Consider the following 20,591-nt stretch of genomic DNA (forward strand, 5'->3'; position numbering starts at 1 on the left):
TGTTCGCAGACTTGGTTCAGACTGTGTCGTCATGCTCCAACGCACAGTGGCATTGGGGTTAATTTACGTTAGTCTCTGCCTTGGCTAAAATTGCGTCGAAATCTGACCACAATTTTCACAACATAAGTTTTCTACAGAGTTTTATTTTACGTAACCTCAAGTGTTCCAATTTTACAAGCAGCCAGTGTAAAAAGCTTATTGTAACTTCGTGTTGAAAGTCCATGTTGTGGATTATCTTTTTTTGTACTGTGATGCAAATGTTTACTGGAAAAAGCAGCACTGGGCCAAATTCGTCAGCCTGAGAGGTCAGATATGTCCCAAAAATGTACCACAAATAAAAATATTTTTGGTAATTTTGGTGTGTTTGGCAATTCATGACTAAATCGAGTGAAGTCGAAATTATTTTGAAATGAAATGCAAAGCAGAAGAAATGGATGCTCCAGTGTTGTACAATGGCATTGCGGTTAACCTGAGTCTGTCTCTGCCTGGTGAATAAAATTACGGCAAAATCTGACTACAAATTATCACAACATTAAAGTTTCCCACTGCCTTTTATTGAATGCAACTTTATCTTTTCCAACGTGAAAAGCTGCCAGAATAGAAAAGTTTAAACTGGAAACTGTTAGATGATAAGGTGAAAGGCTGCAACAGCAAGCAATGCCAACTTAAACGGATCAAATCTGACGAAACCACATGAACCAGTTGTAGTGGTTGGGATGGTAGTAGTGGTTGTTGTAGTGGTTGGAATGACTATATTGGTTGGGTATGTTGCCGTGTTGCACCCATCTGTAGGTATTTACACAAAGAAGACGTTATTCTTAAACATAATTCGACCTGAAATTAGTAGCTAGAAATCTGCTGTGAATCTAGATAACCCAACAATGTAACACTAGATAGCAATTCTAAAATGAAACATTTTAAAAATGTGCAATTTTGTTAGCACCTCTTGCACGAGCATGTGGCCATTACTGCATACATGCATGTCTGTCGGGCTTCACGGCCTAACTGCAAATCAGTCATGTGTTAAATTTTGGAGAAAAACACGCTAAAAAAACGTTTTTGCGGACCTGTGCTGCAAACAGATGTACAGATGCTGAAGAGACAACCTGTCGGTATTAGTGACGATCCACACGATCTGTCGATACTGCCTGTATCTGTAACACACAGGAACAAATTTGTATATAAAAGTACTTGATTTCGTCATAAACAGAAAAAAAATTATTGTGCAATTATATGTGGTCAAAATAACAATCTTCATGTTTTGAGCTGTTTAAACCACTGTGTATTCCTCCAATGGAAAATAAATCCTAACACTGAATCACATGGAAATCAAACTACAAACCGCAAGTGTCAAACAAGTTACCTCTCAGATGAACGCTTTTACTTAAACCAGTTGTAATAAACTCCACCCTCCATCCCATTGTAAATTCGCCCCAATAGCTTTTTATCTGAGTTTCCTTTTTTCCAGCGCACGAAACTTTTGTTTCTACCAATGACGTCACATCCAATTTGTGAACATGTGACATTCTCACCTCTTTCCGTTAACTTTTAAGCCGTGTCTAAAATATCTAATTCTTAACTATAACTTGTGGCAATGAATTCTCCAGTAAATATTCAGTATATTTATTTGTACAATTTGTTTCACTGAAGTTTATTGCGTGGAAGTCATGAGAAATGATCGTTGTTTGTCGATGTTTTAGTATGTGTTGGAAAAAATCCGCGATACATTTGGCAGATGGGAATGAATACAAATTCGAATTAATGAATCAATTATAAGTTGACAGAGTTATTGTCACGCATGGAAGCGTTTGTAGTATTGATGATGGGGCCAAGTGAATTCGACCATGTTCGCAGACTTGGTTCAGACTGTGTCGTCATGCTCCAACGCACAGTGGCATTGGGGTTAATTTACGTTAGTCTCTGCCTTGGCTAAAATTGCGTCGAAATCTGACCACAATTTTCACAACATAAGTTTTCTACAGAGTTTTATTTTACGTAACCTCAAGTGTTCCAATTTTACAAGCAGCCAGTGTAAAAAGCTTATTGTAACTTCGTGTTGAAAGTCCATGTTGTGGATTATCTTTTTTTGTACTGTGATGCAAATGTTTACTGGAAAAAGCAGCACTGGGCCAAATTCGTCAGCCTGAGAGGTCAGATATGTCCCAAAAATGTACCACAAATAAAAATATTTTTGGTAATTTTGGTGTGTTTGGCAATTCATGACTAAATCGAGTGAAGTCGAAATTATTTTGAAATGAAATGCAAAGCAGAAGAAATGGATGCTCCAGTGTTGTACAATGGCATTGCGGTTAACCTGAGTCTGTCTCTGCCTGGTGAATAAAATTACGGCAAAATCTGACTACAAATTATCACAACATTAAAGTTTCCCACTGCCTTTTATTGAATGCAACTTTATCTTTTCCAACGTGAAAAGCTGCCAGAATAGAAAAGTTTAAACTGGAAACTGTTAGATGATAAGGTGAAAGGCTGCAACAGCAAGCAATGCCAACTTAAACGGATCAAATCTGACGAAACCACATGAACCAGTTGTAGTGGTTGGGATGGTAGTAGTGGTTGTTGTAGTGGTTGGAATGACTATATTGGTTGGGTATGTTGCCGTGTTGCACCCATCTGTAGGTATTTACACAAAGAAGACGTTATTCTTAAACATAATTCGACCTGAAATTAGTAGCTAGAAATCTGCTGTGAATCTAGATAACCCAACAATGTAACACTAGATAGCAATTCTAAAATGAAACATGTTAAAAATGTGCAATTTTGTTTGCACCTCTTACACGAGCATGTGGCCATTACTGCATACATACATGTCTGTCGGGCTTCACGGCCTAACTGCAAATCAGTCATGTGGTAAATTTTGGAGAAACAAACGGTTTTGCGGACCTGTGCTGCAAACAGATGTACAGACGCTGAAGAGACAACCTGTCGGTATTAGCGACGATCCACACGATCTGGCGATACTTCCTGTATCTGTAACACACAGGAACAAATTTGTATATAAAAGTACTTGATTTCGTCATTAAAAGAAAAAAATTATTTTGCATTTATTGATGATCTGCGTATACGAACAATTACCTTCGTGTAAAACGGTCACACAAGCATTAAACAACCAGAAGCATGAGACCAAATGATCTTCAGACACTTGTGGACCCAAACAACCAGATCCAGGTGTTACAAACGAGTTGTGCAAACAAACATAACAGTCGATGGCTTCACCTGCAATATTTAATATTTCAGATTAACCATGTTTCATCATTTCCATATTGAACCTGAACATTTGATGTCGACGGGCAAAGGAGTTATGGCGAAATGCAAAATTGCATTTTAATAGTTTATGCCATGAATTTATCAAAGTTATTTAGGTGACTTTCTAAATCACGATCATTTCCATAAAATAAGGGAGCGATACAAGAACAAATAAAACAAATTTGAAGCAATCTGTACGGCGCCCTTGAGAAGCATTTACACACAGTGTTTGTTGTGTTTTATAATGCAACGACTTACATTTTGTAAACATAGAGAGGACGATGGCCAAAATAACAATCTTCATGTTTCGAGTTATTTAAACCACTGTGTATTCCTCCAATGGAAAATAAATCCTAACACTGAATCACACGGAAATCAAACTACAAACCGCAAGCATCAAACAAGCAACCTCTCAGATAAACGCATTTACTTAAACCAGTTGTAATGAACTCCAACCTCCATCCCCTTTTTTCTAGCGGACGAAACTTTTGTTTCTACCAATGACGTCATATCCAATTTGTGAACATGTGACATTCTCACCTCTTTCCGTTAACTTTTAAGCCGTGTCTAAAATATCTAGTTCTTAACTATAATTTGTAGAAATGAATTCTCCAGTAAATATTCAGTAAATATTAAATATTCTATTTGAATAAGTTTTGGTAAATGGAGAAACTGATGATGCCGTTTTAGGCGAAATATATTTTTCTCTAAATAAATCGATCTGAGCTGTCTGAAGATTGCTGTGTTTGGATTTTAATACATTATTATTGATACGGTGTGCGATCGACAGCCTGCCAGGGGCCTTTGGTTTTTTTGATCCAGATTTGATTTACTAATCACATTGTAAATATTCAGTATATTTTTTTGTATAATTTGTTTCACTGAAGTTTATTGCATGGAAGTCATGAGAAATGCTCGTTGTTTGTCGATATTATATTATGTGTTGGCATAAATCCGCGATACATTTGGCAGATTGGAATGAATACAAATTCGAATTAATGAATCAATGATAAGTTGACAGAGTTATTGTCACGCATGGAAACGTTCGTAGTATTGATGATGGAGCTAAGCGCATCCGATCATGTTCGCAAACTTGGTTCAGACTGTGTCGTCATGCTCCAACGCACAGTGACATTGGGGTAAATCTACGTTAGTCTCTGCCTTGGCTAAAATTCCGGCAAAATCTGACCACAATTTTCACAACATAAGTTTTCTACAGAGTTTTATTGAACGTAACCTCAAGTGTTCCAATGTTACAATCAGCCAGTTTAAAAATCTTCTTGTGCCTTCGTGTTGAAAGTAGGAATGATTACAACACAAGGAGAAGAGCTGCTACAGCAAGCAATGCCAACTTGTATGGATCAAATCTGGAGGAATTTGCTGCGTTGCATCCGTCTGTAGGGGTTAATACGACAGAATAATTTATTGGAAAAAACATATTCGAAAAAAGGTTTTATCACTAAAATTAAACCGAACTGAAATAATTGTTTAACAAATAAAGAAACAATTTGCAAAGAAAATCCTTAGAAAGAGAAATCAAAAGTTTGACAACCCGTTTATAAAAATGCGGATTTTTAAAAATAGTTTTTTTTTGTAGAGTTTTATTCCCAAAAATTCATATCCATGAGCATCAGCGAGCTTGAATTGTACGAAGGAAGTTTGCTACGCACACTGTGCTTAGCTGTTTACCACCCTATATTCCATAACCCTTACGAATACTTTCTTGGTGTTTCCCTTCAACTCATGGAGGCACAAAACCGCACGCGATGTAATTCAACCCCCTCCCCCCCCCCCCCCCCCAGCAGAGCGGGAAATTCCACCCAGCCGTGAAAATTCTTCCGCGCTACTTAAACTAGTTTTATTTGGAATATTGCATTAAGTATCGACTCTATATAAAATGGACAGACACGTGGTCACATAAACTTTTATGTTGAACAAAATGCTGACATAGGTCTAAGAACAAATTTGCTTGTAAACCTAATTGTAATTTTAAACACAACTAACCGGTCGTACAGATGGATGTGCAAACGTTGTTGACGCCTGATGCCCTGCAACCTGACTGTGAGCTTGAATAGCCACAGAGTCGATAGACTGAAGTAAGTCTGTCTGAAAAGGTTTAATTTTTGTTACAAGAACTTTAAACCAACTTGCCTAATTTTATTTAGTGTTTTATTCATATAAAACTTTTTAAATATTTACAATTACAAAAAATTCATAAATGGGAATGGCTCTTCTGGCACTTAAGTTACGAAAGTGTTTATTGTAACCAACGTTTCGTCCACCATCCGGCGAGACTTTCTCAGGGTTATGTCCAAAAAAAAGCAGAACAAAAAATTAGTTGTTAATTTTTAACTTACGTTGGTAGGTTGTAACTTTCAAACATGCATCCTCATCATTTGGGCATGGGTTCAAGTTCAGGCCTTCTTCAACTTGGAAACCCGGTGAATTGAGGTTATCAGAAGAGAAGAAGTACTGGTAACAATCAAGAGCATGACCTGCAAAAAACAAACATAAAACATCAACAAATATAATCGACTTGGTTTCAAGCAACAGTTACACCATAACTGTACTGACGAGACATATCTGAAACTCTTCTTGCTACATAATCCACAAAGTCAACTTACATTGCATCAAAGTGGACAGAAGTGTGACCACAAAAATAATCTTCATGTTTTCAGCAGCTCAACAAATGTCAGTAGCGCGAAGTTAAGTTGTCTTCCAGCAATACCGGTTCCAATTTCAGCCCTTCAATCCTAAAGAACTAAAAAAAACTAAAATATTGTTGTCAAAAATCTCGCCAAACAAATTTTTGAAATGAAATGCAACGCAGAAGAAATGGATGCTCCAGTGTTGTACAATGGCATTGCAGTTAACCTAAGTCTGTCTCTGCCTGGTGAATAAAATTACGGCAAAACCTGACTACAAATTGTCACAACAAAAAAGTTTCCCAATGCCTTTTATTGAATGCAACTTTATCTGTTCCAGCCTGAGAAGCTGCCAGAATAGAAAAGTTTAAACTGGAAACTGTTAGATGACAAGGTGAAGGGCTGCAACAGCAAGCAATGCCAACTTAAACGGATCGAATCTGACAAAACCACATGAACCAGTTTTAGTGGATGGTATAGTTGTAGTGGTTGGTATGGTTGTAGTGGTTTTGATGGTTGTAGTGGTTGTTGTAGTGGTTGGAATGACTATATTGGTTGGGTATGTTGCCGTGTTGCACCCATCTGTAGGTATTTACACAAAGAAGACGTTAGTCTTAAACATAATTCGACCTGAAAATAGTAACCAGAAATCTGCTGTGAATCTAGATAACCCCACAACGAAAAATTAGATATCAACTCTAAAATGAACAATTTTTTATGCATCTCTTCCACGAGCATGTGGACATTACTGCATGCAAGTCGGGCTTCACGTCCTAACTGCAAATCAGTCATGTGGGATATTTTGGAAGAAAAACGTTAAAAAAACGATTCTGTGGACCTGTGCTGCAAACAGATGTACAGACGCTGAAGAGACAACCTGTCGGTATTAGCGACGATCCACACGATCTGGCGATACTTCCTGTATCTGTAACACACAGGAACAAATTTGTATATAAAAGTACTTGATTTCGTCATTAATAGAAAAAAAATTATTGTGTAATTATTGATGATCTGCGTATATGATATAAGGACAATTACCTTCGTGTAAAACGGTCACACAAGCATTAAGCAACCAGAAGCATGAGACCAAATGATCTTCAGACACTTGTGGACCCAAACAACCAGATCCAGGTGTTACAAACGAGTTGTGCAAACAAACATAACAGTCGATGGCTTCACCTGCAATATTTAATATTTCAAATTAACCACGTTTCATCATTTCCATATTGAACCCGAACATTTGATGCCGACGGGCAAAGGAGTTATGGCGAAATGCAAAATTGCATTTTAATAGTTTATGTTGTCATGAATTTATCAAAGTTATTTAGGCGAATTTCTAAATCACGATCATTTCCATAAAATAAGGAAGCGATACAAGAACAAATAAAACAAATTTGAAGCAATCTGTACGGCGCCCTTGAGAAGCATTTACACACAGTGTTTGTTGTGTTTTATAATGCAACGACTTACATTTTGTAAACATAGACAGGACGATGGCCAAAATGACAATCTTCATGTTTCGAGTTATTTAAACCACTGTGTATTCCTCTAATGCAAAATAAATCCTAACACTGAATCACACGGAAATCAAACTACAAACCGCAAGCATCAAACAAGCAACCTCTCAGATAAACGCATTTACTTAAACCAGTTGTAATGAACTCCAACCTCCATCCCCTTTTTTCTAGCGGACGAAACTTTTGTTTCTACCAATGACGTCACATCCAATTTGTGAACATGTGACATTCTCACCTCTTTCCGTTAACTTTTAAGCCGTGTCTAAAATATCTAGTTCTTAACTATAATTTGTAGAAATGAATTCTCCAGTAAATATTCAGTATATTTATTTCTATAATTTGTTTCACTGAAGTTTATTGCGTGAAAGTCATGAGAAATGATCGTAGTTTGTCGATATTATATTATGTGTTGGCATAAAGTCGCGATACATTTGGCAGATGGGAATGAATACAAATTCGAATTAATGAATCAATGATAAGTTGACAGAGTTATTGTCACGCATGGAAACGTTCGTAGTATTGATGATGGAGCTAGGCGCATCCGACCATGTTCGCAGACTTGGTTCAGACTGTGTCGTCATGCTCCAACGCACAGTGGCATTGGGGTTAATCTACGTTAGTCTCTGCCTTGGCTAAAATTCCGGCAAAATCTGACCACAATTTTCACAACATAAGTTTTCTACAGAGTTTTATTGAACGTAACGTCAAGTGTTCCAATGTTACAATCAGCCAGTTTAAAAATCTTCTTGTGCCTTCGTGTTGAAAGTAGGAATGATTACAACACAAGGAGAAGAGCTGCTACAGCAAGCAATGCCAACTTGTATGGATCAAATCTGGAGGAATTTGCTGCGTTGCATCCGTCTGTAGGGGTTAATACGACAAAATAATTTATTGGAAAAAACATATTGGATAAATGATTTTATCACTAAAATTAAACCGAACTGAAACAATTGTTTAACAAATAAAGAAACAATTTGCAAAGAAAATCCTTAGAAAGAGAAATCAAAAGTTTGACAACCCGTTTATAAAAATGCGGATTTTTAAAATATAGTTTTATTTTGTGGAGTTTTATTCCCAAAAATTCATATCCATGAGCATCAGCGAGCTTGAATTGTACGAAAAAAGTTTGCTACGCACACTGTGCTTAGCTGTTTACCACCCTACATTCCATAACCCTTACGAATACTTTCTTGGTGTTTCCCTTCAACTCATGGAGGCACAAAACCGCACGCGATGTAATTCAACCCCCTCCCCCCCCCCCCCAGTAGGGCGGGAAATTCCACCCAGCCGTGAAAATTCTTAGAAACGAGTTTGTGCAAACCAGCAATACCGGTTCCAATTTCAGCCCTTCAATCCTAAAGAACTAAAAAAAACTAAAACATTAATGTCAAAAATCTCGCCAAACAAATTTTTGAAATGAAATGCAACGCAGAAGAAATGGATGCTCCAGTGTTGTACAATGGCATTGCAGTTAACCTGAGTCTGTCTCTGCCTCGTGACTAAAATTACGGCAAAACCTGACTACAAATTATCACAACAAAAAAGTTTCCCACTGCCTTTTATTGAATGCAACTTTATCTGTTCCAGCCTGAGAAGCTGCCAGAATAGAAAAGTTTAAACTGGAAACTGTTAGATGACAAGGTGAAGGGCTGCAACAGCAAGCAATGCCAACTTAAACGGATCGAATCTGACAAAACCACATGAACCAGTTGTAGTGGATGGTATAGTTGTAGTGGTTGGGATGGTTGTAGTGGTTGGTATGATTGTAGTAGGTGGGATGGTTGTAGTGGTTGGGATGGTTGTAGTGGTTTTGATGGTTGTGGTGGTTGTTGTAGTGGTTGGAATGACTATATTGGTTGGGTATGTTGCCGTGTTGCACCCATCTGTAGGTATTTACACAAAGAAGACGTTAGTCTTAAACATAATTCGACCTGAAAATAGTAACCAGAAATCTGCTGTGAATCTAGATAACCCCACAACGAAAAATTAGATATCAACTCTAAAATGAACAATTTTTTATGCATCTCTTCCACGAGCATGTGGACATTACTGCATGCCAGCCGGGCTTCACGTCCTAACTGCAAATCAGTCATGTGGGATATTTTGGAAGAAAAACGTTAAAAAAACGATTCTGTGGACCTGTGCTGCAAACAGATGTACAGACGCTGAAGAGACAACCTGTCGGTATTAGCGACGATCCACACGATCTGGCGATACTTCCTGTATCTGTAACACACAGGAACAAATTTGTATATAAAAGTACTTGATTTCGTCATTACTAGAAAAAAAATTATTGTGCATTTATTGATGATCTGCGTATAAGGACAATTACCTTCGTGTAAAACGGTCACACAGGCATCAAGCAACCAGAAGCATGAGACCAAATGATCTTCAGACACTTGTGGACCCAAACAACCAGATCCAGGTGTTAGAAACGAGTTGTGCAAACAAACATAACAGTCGATGGCTTCACCTGCAATATTTAATATTTCAGATTAACCACGTTTCATCATTTCCATATTGAACCCGAACATTTGAAGCCGACGGGCAAAGGAGTTATGGCGAAATGCAAAATTGCATTTTAATAGTTTATGTTGTCATGAATTTATCAAAGTTATTTAGGTGACTTTCTAAATCACGATCATTTCCATAAAATAAGGGAGCGATACAAGAACAAATAAAACAAATTTGAAGCAATCTGTACGGCGCCCTTGAGAAGCATTTACGCACAGTGTTTGTTGTGTTTTATAATGCAACGACTTACATTTTGTAAACATAGACAGGACGATGGCCAAAATAACAATCTTCATGTTTCGAGTTATTTAAACCACTGTGTATTCCTCCAATGTAAAATAAATCCTAACACTGAATCACACGGAAATCAAACTACAAACCGCAAGCATCAAACAAGCAACCTCTCAGATAAACGCATTTACTTAAACCAGTTGTAATGAACTCCAACCTCCATCCCCTTTTTTCTAGCGGACGAAACTTCTGTTTCTACCAATGACGTCACATCCAATTTGTGAACATGTGACATTCTCACCTCTTTCCGTTAACTTTTAAGCCGTGTCTAAAATATCTAGTTCTTAACTACAACTTGTGGCAATGAATTCTCCAGTAAATATTCAGTATATTTATTTGTATAATTTGTTTCACTGAAGTTTATTGCATGGAAGTCATGAGAAATGCTCGTTGTTTGTCGATATTATATTATGTGTTGGCATAAATCCGCGATACATTTGGCAGATGGGAATGAATACAAATTCGAATTAATGAATCAATGATAAGTTGACAGAGTTATTGTCACGCATGGAAACGTTCGTAGTATTGATGATGGAGCTAAGCGCATCCGACCATGTTCGCAGACTTGGTTCAGACTGTGTCGTCATGCTCCAACGCAGCATTGGCTAGTCTCTGCCTTGGCTAAAATTCCGGCAAAATCTGACCACAATTTTCACAACATAAGTTTTCTACAGAGTTTTATTGAACGTAACGTCAAGTGTTCCAATGTTACAATCAGCCAGTTAAAAAATCTTCTTGTGCCTTCGTGTTGAAAGTAGGAATGATTACAACACAAGGAGAAGAGATGCTACAGCAAGCAATGCCAACTTGTATGGATCAAATCTGGAGGAATTTGCTGCGTTGCATCCGTCTGTAGGGGTTAATACGACAAAATAATTTATTGGAAAAAACATATTGGATAAATGATTTTATCACCAAAAATTAAACCGAACTGAAATAATTGTTTAACAAATAAAGAAACAATTTGCAAAGAAAATCCTTAGAAAGAGAAATCAAAAGTTTGACAACCCGTTTATAAAAATGCGCATTTTTAAAAAAAGTATTTTTTTGTAGAGTTTTATTCCCAAAAATTCATATCCATGAGCATCAGCGAGCTTGAATTGTACGAAAGAAGTTTGCTACGCACACTGTGCTTAGCTGTTTACCACCCTACATTCCATAACCCTTACGAATACTTTCTTGGTGTTTCCCTTCAACTCATGGAGGCACAAAACCGCACGCGATGTAATTCAACCCCCTCCCCCCCCCCAGTAGGGCGGGAAATTCCACCCAGCCGTGAAAATTCTTAGAAACGAGTTTGTGCAAACAAACATAACAGTCGATGGCTTCACCTGCAATATTAAATATTTCAGATTAACCATGTTTCATCATTTCCATATTGAACCTGAACATTTGATGCCGACGGGCAAAGGAGTTATGGCGAGATGCAAAACTAAATTTTAATAGTTTATGTTGTCATGAATTTATCAAAGTTATTCAGGCGACTTTCTAAATCATGAACAATTCCATAAAATAAGGAAGCGATACAAGAACAAATAAAATCAATTTGATTTGAAGCAATTTGTGCGACGCCCTTGGGAAACATTTACTCACAGTTTTAGTTGTGTTTTATAACTACTTACATTTCGTGAAGATAGACAGGACGGTGGTCAAAATAACAATCTTCATGATTTGAGCTGTTTCTCACCTCTTTCCGTTAACTTCTAAAATATCTAGTTCTTAACTATAATTTGTAGAAATGAATTCTCCAGTAAATATTCAGTATATTTATTTGTATAATTTGTTTCACTGAAGTTTATTGCGTGAAAGCCATGAGAAATGCTTGTTGTTTGTTGATATTATATTATGATATATTATGTGTTGGCATAAATCCGCGATACATTTGGCAGATGGGAATGAATACAAATTCGAATTAATGAATCAATGATAAGTTGACAGAGTTATTGTCAAGCATGAAAGTTATGTAGTGATTTTGACGTAATAATAAAAAAAAAGAATCACCAAATACCGAAACTATTACTGGAAACTGAGAATAGGTTTTGACTACCAGGTAAACTGATGGATGTTAAACTGTTCGTTCTTCTGGTGAAAAATAACAAACATCAACCATTAGTTAAAAAAGATTGTATTTCGCTGGAGTTTCGTCTGTGTATCCCGCTGTACTTTAGGTGTTGCGACCTTTTTTACGTTTCTCGTCGCGAAATTTCCTAAGACAAGAAATAACTTATGTGCGGCCTGTTAACACCATCGTCAAGGTTCTATGCGATGCAGAAACAACACCGTGGGCCTTTGGTAGACAAATGTTCACTTCTTCTTGGACACACCAACAGTACGACCATCCTCACGGAGCTTGTTATCGAGCTGGCTAGACAAGACCTCGCTGAACTTGCCATCGCGGGCATCCTTCTGTGGATTGAGAAACCAATCAGGAATCTTGTGCGGGCTCTGCATGATGATAACAACACGATCAAGTTCAGTTTAATGTTCCTAGCTACTTATTTTTCTTGACCATTGTTTCTATTCACCCAAGTAGCAGCGTTCCAGACGGGCAATGTGTTAGATGCAATAGAATATCTCTAGCGACTACAAGTGGCATTCAAGCTGCAGATTTGTAACCGCATGGGGGACAATGTATATATTCAACATATCAGTGTTAGGGGGGATTGGTAGCATCGGTCAAAAATAAATAAAGATTTCTTCGACTTCAGCTTGTACAACTTATACAAGTATTATTACCCAATTCTTTCCTGTCAGTACTTTCGGCATCGGTCTTTTCTTGGTCGAATCGTCGTTTCTCTTTCGCATTATTTTTACAGGACTTTACAAACGTTTACCGCAATACTTGTTGGGATGAAGCGTTTTATTGAAGAACATGATTTCTACACATAAACCGCTTGTGATCCGGTAAAATAAAGTGGCAAGGTCACCGCGCCTTGTCACAATTAGGTCTTATGAGAAATTTTCAACGGATGACAGAGAGAACGCGGGATAAAAATCTTGCAAATTCGTATACAGAGAGTCGTCTTACCATCCTAAATCAACTATTCAATGCACGATTTATTCCCCATAGCTTTACTTCGCTTTGCAAGAAACATAATCCCCACGTTACTTCATCCAAACCCTCAAAAAGGTGGAAAAACAAAACTTATATTTTTTTAATATAGGGTACCCTGCAGATCAACGTTGACCGAAAGGTAACACAAAGTGGAGACTAGTGTGCCTGCTAGTTTAAAACCAGCACAGTGCTACTCAACAGCTGCACTGATGAGACCTTACAGGTCGAAACAGTGCGTGTACACACCCTGTCTGCAGCTTTGCAATAATATGGCTTTTTTTGCACATACAAAACTTATATATTTCCACAAAGTGGAAATCGTTGCTTGGCCGTTTGGTCAGCAAAGTCGTCTGATCGTCACACCAGCCGCTCTGAAGACCTCATAGGTAGAAACAGTGGCCATATGTATGCAGCTCACATCATTAAATGTTTCTTTTCCAATTCCTTCATGTGCATCAGAATAAAAATCTGCACAAAACCACTAACTGCGAGTAATTTCATTCGTTTGGCAACTCTTATATTCCCGCATTTTTTAGTCTTCTGGCCGCTCTTTGTATAATTGTGAGGACATCCAAACATATGGAGTGACTTTGCAAAGGTGATTTTAAGGCACGACGCCAGCAAATCACTCTATTTAGTCCAACGGTTGACTGAACATACAAACCGCAACGCCGAACGCCGACACCGATCGCGACGATCTTACGGAAATGGCGCAATTGCAAACCATCCAATCGTAAGACGTTTTGCATCACACGAACTGGTATTCAATCTTGTTATCTTCACGCATGACCGCGCATGTCTAAACGTTGCGTTATCTTGGTGAAAACAAGTGCATTCGACCGTTACATAAGAAGGACAAGGGAAAAAATGTTATCTTGCACCAACCTCAGTAAATTTGGATTGACAAATTTTCAAAATTATTTGCGGGATATTATTTATTTTTACCGATGGTTTTGCTCAAGGCGATCCCTACAAAATTGATTTCTTTTTTCCATCGAACGAACTTCTGTTCTGAACAGTTACGTCACCTCTAATCGGCTCACGACTTTAGAGTGACGTAAGAGTCTCATCTAAAAATTGGTGCCCAGGTTGCATCGTTTCGTTGTTTTCTCCTCGCGTATGCCAGTGAGACAGAAAGGACCGATTGCGCAGTTCTGATGCTTGGTTATGTGCTGTACCATTATCATGATGATTCCAAGCTGAACAGCAGGCGAAACGTCGGTCAAAAAAAGGTTACGTTTAATTGTACAAAGAGGAAAGGTTATTAAAATACAAGACGTAACTGCATGCGAACAAAATGAAACGCCTTGGTGATAGTTTGAGGCCTAATTGGGCGTCGTCATAAACGCCACGTTTTGGTGGAAAACAAGTGCATTCGACCGTGGCCTCTGCCGACTTTGCCCAGACGATCTCACCTCGCTCAAACTTTTCAATTGTCATACTTACATATGACGTCACAAGTGAGATGTGATGCTTGACGTTTGTTGGTCTGCAACATGGATGCCAACCTTTTCCAACCACAAGTCAAAATATCCAAGAGACCACACAATATCTGGCAATTTTGTTCCATTCAATGTCCATGTTGTGGATTATCGTTTTTTTTTGTGCTGTGATGCATATGGTTACAGGAAAAAGCAGCCCCGGGTCAAATGCATCAGCCTGAGAGGTCAGATATGTCCCAAAAACGTACCACAAAAAAATATTTTTGATAATTTTGGTGTGTTTGGCAATTCATGACTAAATCGATTGCATTCGTAAATTATTTTGAAATGAAATGCAAAGCAGAAGAAATGGATGTTCCAGTGTTTTACAATGGGATTCCTGAGTCTATCTCTGCCACGTGAATAAAATTACGGCAAAACCTGACTACAATAATCACAAAAAAAAAGTTTTCAACCTCTTTTATTGAATGTAACTTTATCTGTTCCAACCTGAGAAGCTGCCAGAATAGAAAAGTTTAAACTGGAAACTGTTAGATGACAAGGTGAAGGATCAAATCTGACGAAACCACATGAACCAGTTGTAGTGGTTGGGATGGTAGTAGTGGTTGTTGTAGTGGTTGGAATGACTATATTGGTTGGGTACGTTGCCGTGTTGCACCCATCTGTAGGGATTTACACAAAGAAGACGTTAGTCTTAAACATAATTCGACCTGAAAATAGTAGCCAGAAATCTGCTGTGAATCTAGATCAACCCACAATGAAACACTAGATATCAACTCTAAAATGAACAATTTCTTATGCATCTCTTCCAGCAGCATGTGGCCATTACTGCATGCAAGTTGGGCTTCACGTCCTAACTGCAAATCAGTTATGTGGCATATTTTCGAAGAAAAGCGTTAAAAAAACGTTTCTGCGGACCCGTGCTGCAAACGGATGTACAGATGCTGAAGAGACAACCAGTCGGTATTAACGACGATCCACACGATCTGGCGATACCTCCTGTATCTGTTACACACAGGAACAAATTTGTATATAAAAGTACTTGATTTCGTCATAAACAGAAAAAATTTTATTGTGTAATTATTGATGATCTGCGTATATGATATAAGGACAATTACCTTCGTGTAAAACGGTCACACAAGCATCAAACAACCCGAAGCATGAGACCAAATGATCTTCAGACACTTGTGGACCCAAACAACCAGATCCAGGTGTTAGAAACGAGTTGTGCAAACACATATAACAGTCGATGGCTTCACCTGCAATATTTAATATTTCAGATTAACCATGTTTCATCATTTCCATATTGAACCTGAACATTTGATGTCGACAGGCAAAGGAGTTATGGCGAGATGCAAAACTGAATTTTAATGGTTTATGTTGTCATGAATTTATCAAAGTTATTCAGGCGACTTTCTAAATCATGAACAATTCCATAAAATAAGGAAGCGATACAAGAACAAATAAAATCAATTTGATTTAAAGCAATCTGTACGGCGCCCTTGAGAAGCATTTACTCACAGTTTTTGTTGTGTTTTATAACTACTTACATTTCGTGAAGACAGACAGGACGATGGTCAAAATAACAATCTTCATGTTTTAATCTGTTTGAATCACTGTGTATTCCTCCTATGTAAAATAAATCCTAACGCTAAATGACATGGAAATCAAATTACGAAACGTAAGTATAATAAACCTCGGAGATAACCGGATTTACTAAAACCAGTTGTAATAAACTCCACCCTCCACCCCATTGTGAATTCGCCCCGAAATTTTTTTATCTGAGTTTCCTTTTTTCCAGCGGACGAAACTTCTGTTTCTACCAATGACGTCACATCCAACGTGTGAACATGTGACATTCTCACCTTTTTCCGTTAAATTTTATGCCGTGTCAAAATGTCTAGTTTTCAACTATAATTTGTGGCAATGAATTCTTCAGTAAATATTCAATATATTTATTTGTATAATTTGTTTCACTGAAGTTTATTGTGTGGAAGTCATGAGAAATGCTCGTTGTTTGCCGATATTTTAGTATGTGTTGGAATAATGTCGCGATACATTTGGCAGATGGGGATGAACACAAATTCGAATTAATGAATCAATGATAAGTTGACAGTGTTATTGTCACGCATGGAAGCGTTTGTAGTATTGATGATGGGGCCAAGTGAATTCGACCATTTTCGCAGACTTGGTTCAGACTGTGTCGTCATGCTCCAACGCACAGTGGCATTGGGGTTAATTTACGTTAGTCTCTGCCTTGGCTAAAATTGCGACGAAATCTGACCACAATTTTTACAACATAAGTTTTCTACAGAGTTTTATTGAACGTAAAGTGTTCCAATTTTACAAGCATCCAGTGTTAAAAGCTTATTGTCCCTTCGTGTTGAAAGTCCATGTTGTGGATTATCTTTTTTTGTACTGTGATGCATATGTTTACTGGAAAAAGCAGCACTGGGCCAAATTCGTCGGCCTGAGAGGTCAGATATGTCCCAAAAATGTACCACAAATAAAAATATTTTTGGTAATTTTGGTGTGTTTGGCAATTCATGACTAAATCGAGTGAAGTCGAAATTATTTTGAAATGAAATGCAAAGCAGAAGAAATGGATGCTCCAGTGTTGTACAATGGCATTGCGGTTAACCTGAGTCTGTCTCTGCCTGGTGAATAAAATTACGGCAAAATCTGACTACAAATTATCACAACAAAAAAGTTTCCCACTGCCTTTTATTGAATGCAACTTTATCTGTTCCAACGTGAGAGGCTACCAGAATAGAAAAGTTTAAACTGGAAACTGTTAGATAACAAGATGAAGGGCTGCAACAGCAAGCAATGCCAACTTAAACGGATCGAATCTGACAAAACCACATGAACCAGTTGTAGTGGTTGGGATGGTTGTAGTGGTTTTGATGGTTGTGGTGGTTGTTGTAGTGGTTGGAATGACTATATAAGTTGGGTACGTTGCTGTGTTGCACCCATCTGTAGGGATTTACACAAAGAAGACGTTAGTCTTAAACATAATTCGACCTAAAATTTGTAGCCAAAAATCTGCTGTGAATCTAGATAACCCCACAACGAAACACTAGATATCAACTCTAAAATGAACAATTTCTTATGCATCTCTTCCACGAGCATGTGGCCATTACTACATGCAAGCCGGGCTTCACGTCCTAACTGCAAATCAGTTATGTGGCATATTTTAGAAGAAAAGCGTTAAAAAAACGTTTCTGCGGACCTGTGCTGCAAACAGATGTACAGATGCTGAAGAGACAACCTGTCGGTATTAGCGACGATCCACATGATCTGGCGATACTTCCTGTATCTGTTACACACAGGAACAAATTTGTACAAGAAAATACTTGATTTCGTCATAAATAGAAAAAAAATATTGTGTAATTATTGATGATCTGCGTATATGATATAAGGACAATTACCTTCGTGTAAAACGGTCACACAAGCATCAAACAACCCGAAGCATGAGACCAAATAACCTTCCGACACTTGCGGTCCAAGACATCCAGATCCAGGTGTTAGAAACGAGTTGTGCAAACAAACATAACAGTCGATGGCTTCACCTGCAATATTGAATATTTCAGATTAACCATGTTTCATCATTTCCATATTGAACCTGAACATTTCATACCGACGGGCAAAGGAGTTATGGCGAGATGCAAAACTGAATTTTAATGGTTTATGTTGTCATGAATTTATCAAAGTTATTCAGGCGACTTTCTAAATCATGAACAATTCCATAAAATAAGGAAGCGATACCAGAACAAATAAAATCAATTTGATTTAAAGCAATCTGTACGACGCCCTTGAGAAGCATTTACTCACAGTTTTTGTTGTGTTTTATAACTACTTACATTTCGTGAAGATAGACAGGACGATGATCAAAATAACAATCTTCATGTTTTAATCTGTTTGAATCACTGTGTATTCCTCCAATGTAAAATAAATCCTAACGCTAAATGACATGGAAATCAAATTACGAAACGTAAGTATAATAAACCTCCGAGATAACCGGATCTACTAAAACCAGTTGTAATAAACCCCACCCTCCACCTCATTGTGAATTCACCCCAAAAGTTTTTTATGTGATTTTCCTTTTTTCCTGCGGACGAAACTTCTGTTTCTACCAATGACGTCACATCCAACGTGTGAACATGTGACATTCTCACCTTTTTCCGTTAAATTTTATGCCGTGTCAAAATGTCTAGTTTTCAACTATAATTTGTGGCAATGAATTCTTCAGTAAATATTCAATATATTTCTTTGTATAATTTGTTTCACTTAAGTTTATTGTGTGGAAGTCATGAGAAATGCTCGTTGTTTGCCGATATTTTAGTATGTGTTGGAATAATGTCGCGATACATTTGACAGATGGGGATGAACACAAATTCGAATTAATGAATTAATGATAAGTTGACAGTGTTATTGTCACGCATGGAAGCGTTCGTAGTATTGATGATGGGGCCAAGTGAATTTGACCATTTTCGCAGACTTGGGTTAGACTGTGTCGTCATGCTCCAACGCACAGTGGCATTGGGGTTAATTTACGTTAGTCTCTGCCTTGGCTAAAATTGCGTCGAAATCTGACCACAATTTTCACAACATAAGTTTTCTACAGAGTTTTATTGGACGTAAAGTGTTCCAATTTTACAAGCATCCAGTGTTAAAAGCTTATTGTCCCTTCGTGTTGAAAGTCCATGTTGTGGATTATCTTTTTTTGTACTGTGATGCATATGTTTACTGGAAAAAGCAGCACTGGGCCAAATTCGTCGGCCTGAGAGGTCAGATATGTCCCAAAAATGTACCACAAATAAAAATATTTTTGGTAATTTTGGTGTGTTTGGCAATTCATGACTAAATAGAGTGAAGTCGAAATTATTTTGAAATGAAATGCAAAGCAGAAGAAATGGATGCTCCAGTGTTGTACAATGGCATTGCGGTTAACCTGAGTCTGTCTCTGCCTGGTGAATAAAATTACGGCAAAATCTGACTACAAATTATCACAACAAAAAAGTTTCCCACTGCCTTTTATTGAATGCAACTTTATCTGTTCCAACGTGAGAGGCTGCCAGAATAGAAAAGTTTCAACTGGAAACTGTTAGATAACAAGGTGAAGGGCTGCAACAGCAAGCAATGCCAACTTAAACGGATCAAATCTGACAAAACCACATGAACCAGTTGTAGTGGTTGGGATGGTTGTAGTGGTTTTGATGGTTGTGGTGGTTGTTGTAGTGGTTGGAATGACTATATAAGTTGGGTACGTTGCTGTGTTGCATCCATCTGTAGGGATTTACACAAAGAAGACGTTAGTCTTAAACATAATTCGACCTAAAATTTGTAGCCAAAAATCTGCTGTGAATCTAGATAACCCCACAACGAAACACTAGATATCAACTCTAAAATGAAACAATTTCTTATGCATCTCTTCCACGAGCATGTGGCCATTACTGCATGCAAGTTGGGCTTCACGTCCTCACTGTAAATCAGTTATGTGGGATATTTTAGAAGAAAAGCGTTAAAAAACGTTTCTGCGAACCTGTGCTGCAAACAGATGTACAGATGCTGAAGAGACAACCTGTCGGTATTAGCGACGATCCACATGATCTGGCGATACTTCCTGTATCTGTAACACACAGGAACAAATTTGTACAAGAAAATACTTATAGAAAAAAATTATTGTGTAATTATTGATGATCTGCGTATATGATATCAGGACAATTACCTTCGTGTAAAACGGTCACACAAGCATCAAGCAACCAGAAGCATGAGACCAAATAACCTTCCGACACTTGTGGTCCAAGACATCCAGATCCAGGTGTTAGAAACGAGTTGTGCAAACAAACATAACAGTCGA

At 37.8% G+C, this 20,591-nt stretch overlaps 3 protein-coding genes across 4 annotated transcripts; all 3 read right to left on the minus strand.

The window, feature by feature from the left end:
* Nucleotides 1–551: 551 nt before the first annotated feature.
* Nucleotides 552–3,622, minus strand: LOC145889823 (uncharacterized). Of its 2 annotated transcripts, none has more exons than XM_082980859.1 (4): nt 3,523–3,622; nt 3,094–3,234; nt 1,068–1,154; nt 552–786 (listed from the first exon to the last, which is right to left on the minus strand). In XM_082980859.1, exons 1-4 carry the CDS (start codon nt 3,566–3,568, stop codon nt 623–625), a joined length of 438 nt encoding a protein of 145 aa, XP_082836985.1. In that variant the 5' UTR covers nt 3,569–3,622; the 3' UTR covers nt 552–622. The 2 variants fall into 2 exon arrangements, with proteins under 2 accessions (XP_082836985.1, XP_082836986.1); XM_082980860.1 differs by lacking the exons at nt 552–786; nt 1,068–1,154 and adding exons at nt 2,439–2,631; nt 2,902–2,988.
* An 863-nt stretch (nt 3,623–4,485) lies between these two features.
* LOC145890492 (uncharacterized) lies at nt 4,486–6,017 on the minus strand. The gene is made up of 4 exons (XM_082981583.1): nt 5,889–6,017; nt 5,622–5,759; nt 5,269–5,370; nt 4,486–4,659 (listed from the first exon to the last, which is right to left on the minus strand). The coding sequence occupies exons 1-4, from the start codon at nt 5,932–5,934 to the stop codon at nt 4,574–4,576; spliced, it is 372 nt and encodes a 123-aa protein (XP_082837709.1). The 5' UTR covers nt 5,935–6,017; the 3' UTR covers nt 4,486–4,573.
* Nucleotides 6,018–17,519: 11,502 nt separating this feature from the next.
* Nucleotides 17,520–18,694, minus strand: LOC145890489 (uncharacterized). The gene is made up of 4 exons (XM_082981580.1): nt 18,592–18,694; nt 18,160–18,300; nt 17,961–18,047; nt 17,520–17,704 (listed from the first exon to the last, which is right to left on the minus strand). The coding sequence occupies exons 1-4, from the start codon at nt 18,635–18,637 to the stop codon at nt 17,523–17,525; spliced, it is 456 nt and encodes a 151-aa protein (XP_082837706.1). The 5' UTR covers nt 18,638–18,694; the 3' UTR covers nt 17,520–17,522.
* Nucleotides 18,695–20,591: the final 1,897 nt, after the last annotated feature.

This window comes from Ascidia mentula, chromosome 2 (genome assembly GCF_947561715.1).
Source record: "Ascidia mentula chromosome 2, kaAscMent1.1, whole genome shotgun sequence".
Lineage (NCBI taxonomy): Eukaryota > Metazoa > Chordata > Ascidiacea > Phlebobranchia > Ascidiidae > Ascidia > Ascidia mentula.

Excerpts from the sequence above, each read along its gene's own strand:
- LOC145889823 (XM_082980859.1), bottom strand. The coding sequence starts at position 3,568 with ATGAAGATTGTTATTTTGGCCATCGTCCTCTCTATGTTTACAAAAT. Across the intron at positions 3,235-3,522 it reads CCTCTCTATGTTTACAAAAT|GTGAAGCCATCGACTGTTAT; the intron begins GTAAGTCGTTGC and ends TAAATATTGCAG. Across the intron at positions 1,155-3,093 it reads TGTGACCGTTTTACACGAAG|ATACAGGCAGTATCGACAGA; the intron begins GTAATTGTTCGT and ends TGTGTGTTACAG.
- LOC145890492 (XM_082981583.1), bottom strand. The coding sequence starts at position 5,934 with ATGAAGATTATTTTTGTGGTCACACTTCTGTCCACTTTGATGCAAT. Across the intron at positions 5,371-5,621 it reads GAAAGTTACAACCTACCAAC|ACAGACTTACTTCAGTCTAT; the intron begins GTAAGTTAAAAA and ends AAACCTTTTCAG. Across the intron at positions 4,660-5,268 it reads CACATCCATCTGTACGACCG|ACGGATGCAACGCAGCAAAT; the intron begins GTTAGTTGTGTT and ends TAACCCCTACAG.
- LOC145890489 (XM_082981580.1), bottom strand. The coding sequence starts at position 18,637 with ATGAAGATTGTTATTTTGATCATCGTCCTGTCTATCTTCACGAAAT. Across the intron at positions 18,048-18,159 it reads TGTGACCGTTTTACACGAAG|ATACAGGAAGTATCGCCAGA; the intron begins GTAATTGTCCTT and ends TGTGTGTAACAG. Across the intron at positions 17,705-17,960 it reads TACATCTGTTTGCAGCACAG|ATGGGTGCAACACAGCAACG; the intron begins GTCCGCAGAAAC and ends AAATCCCTACAG.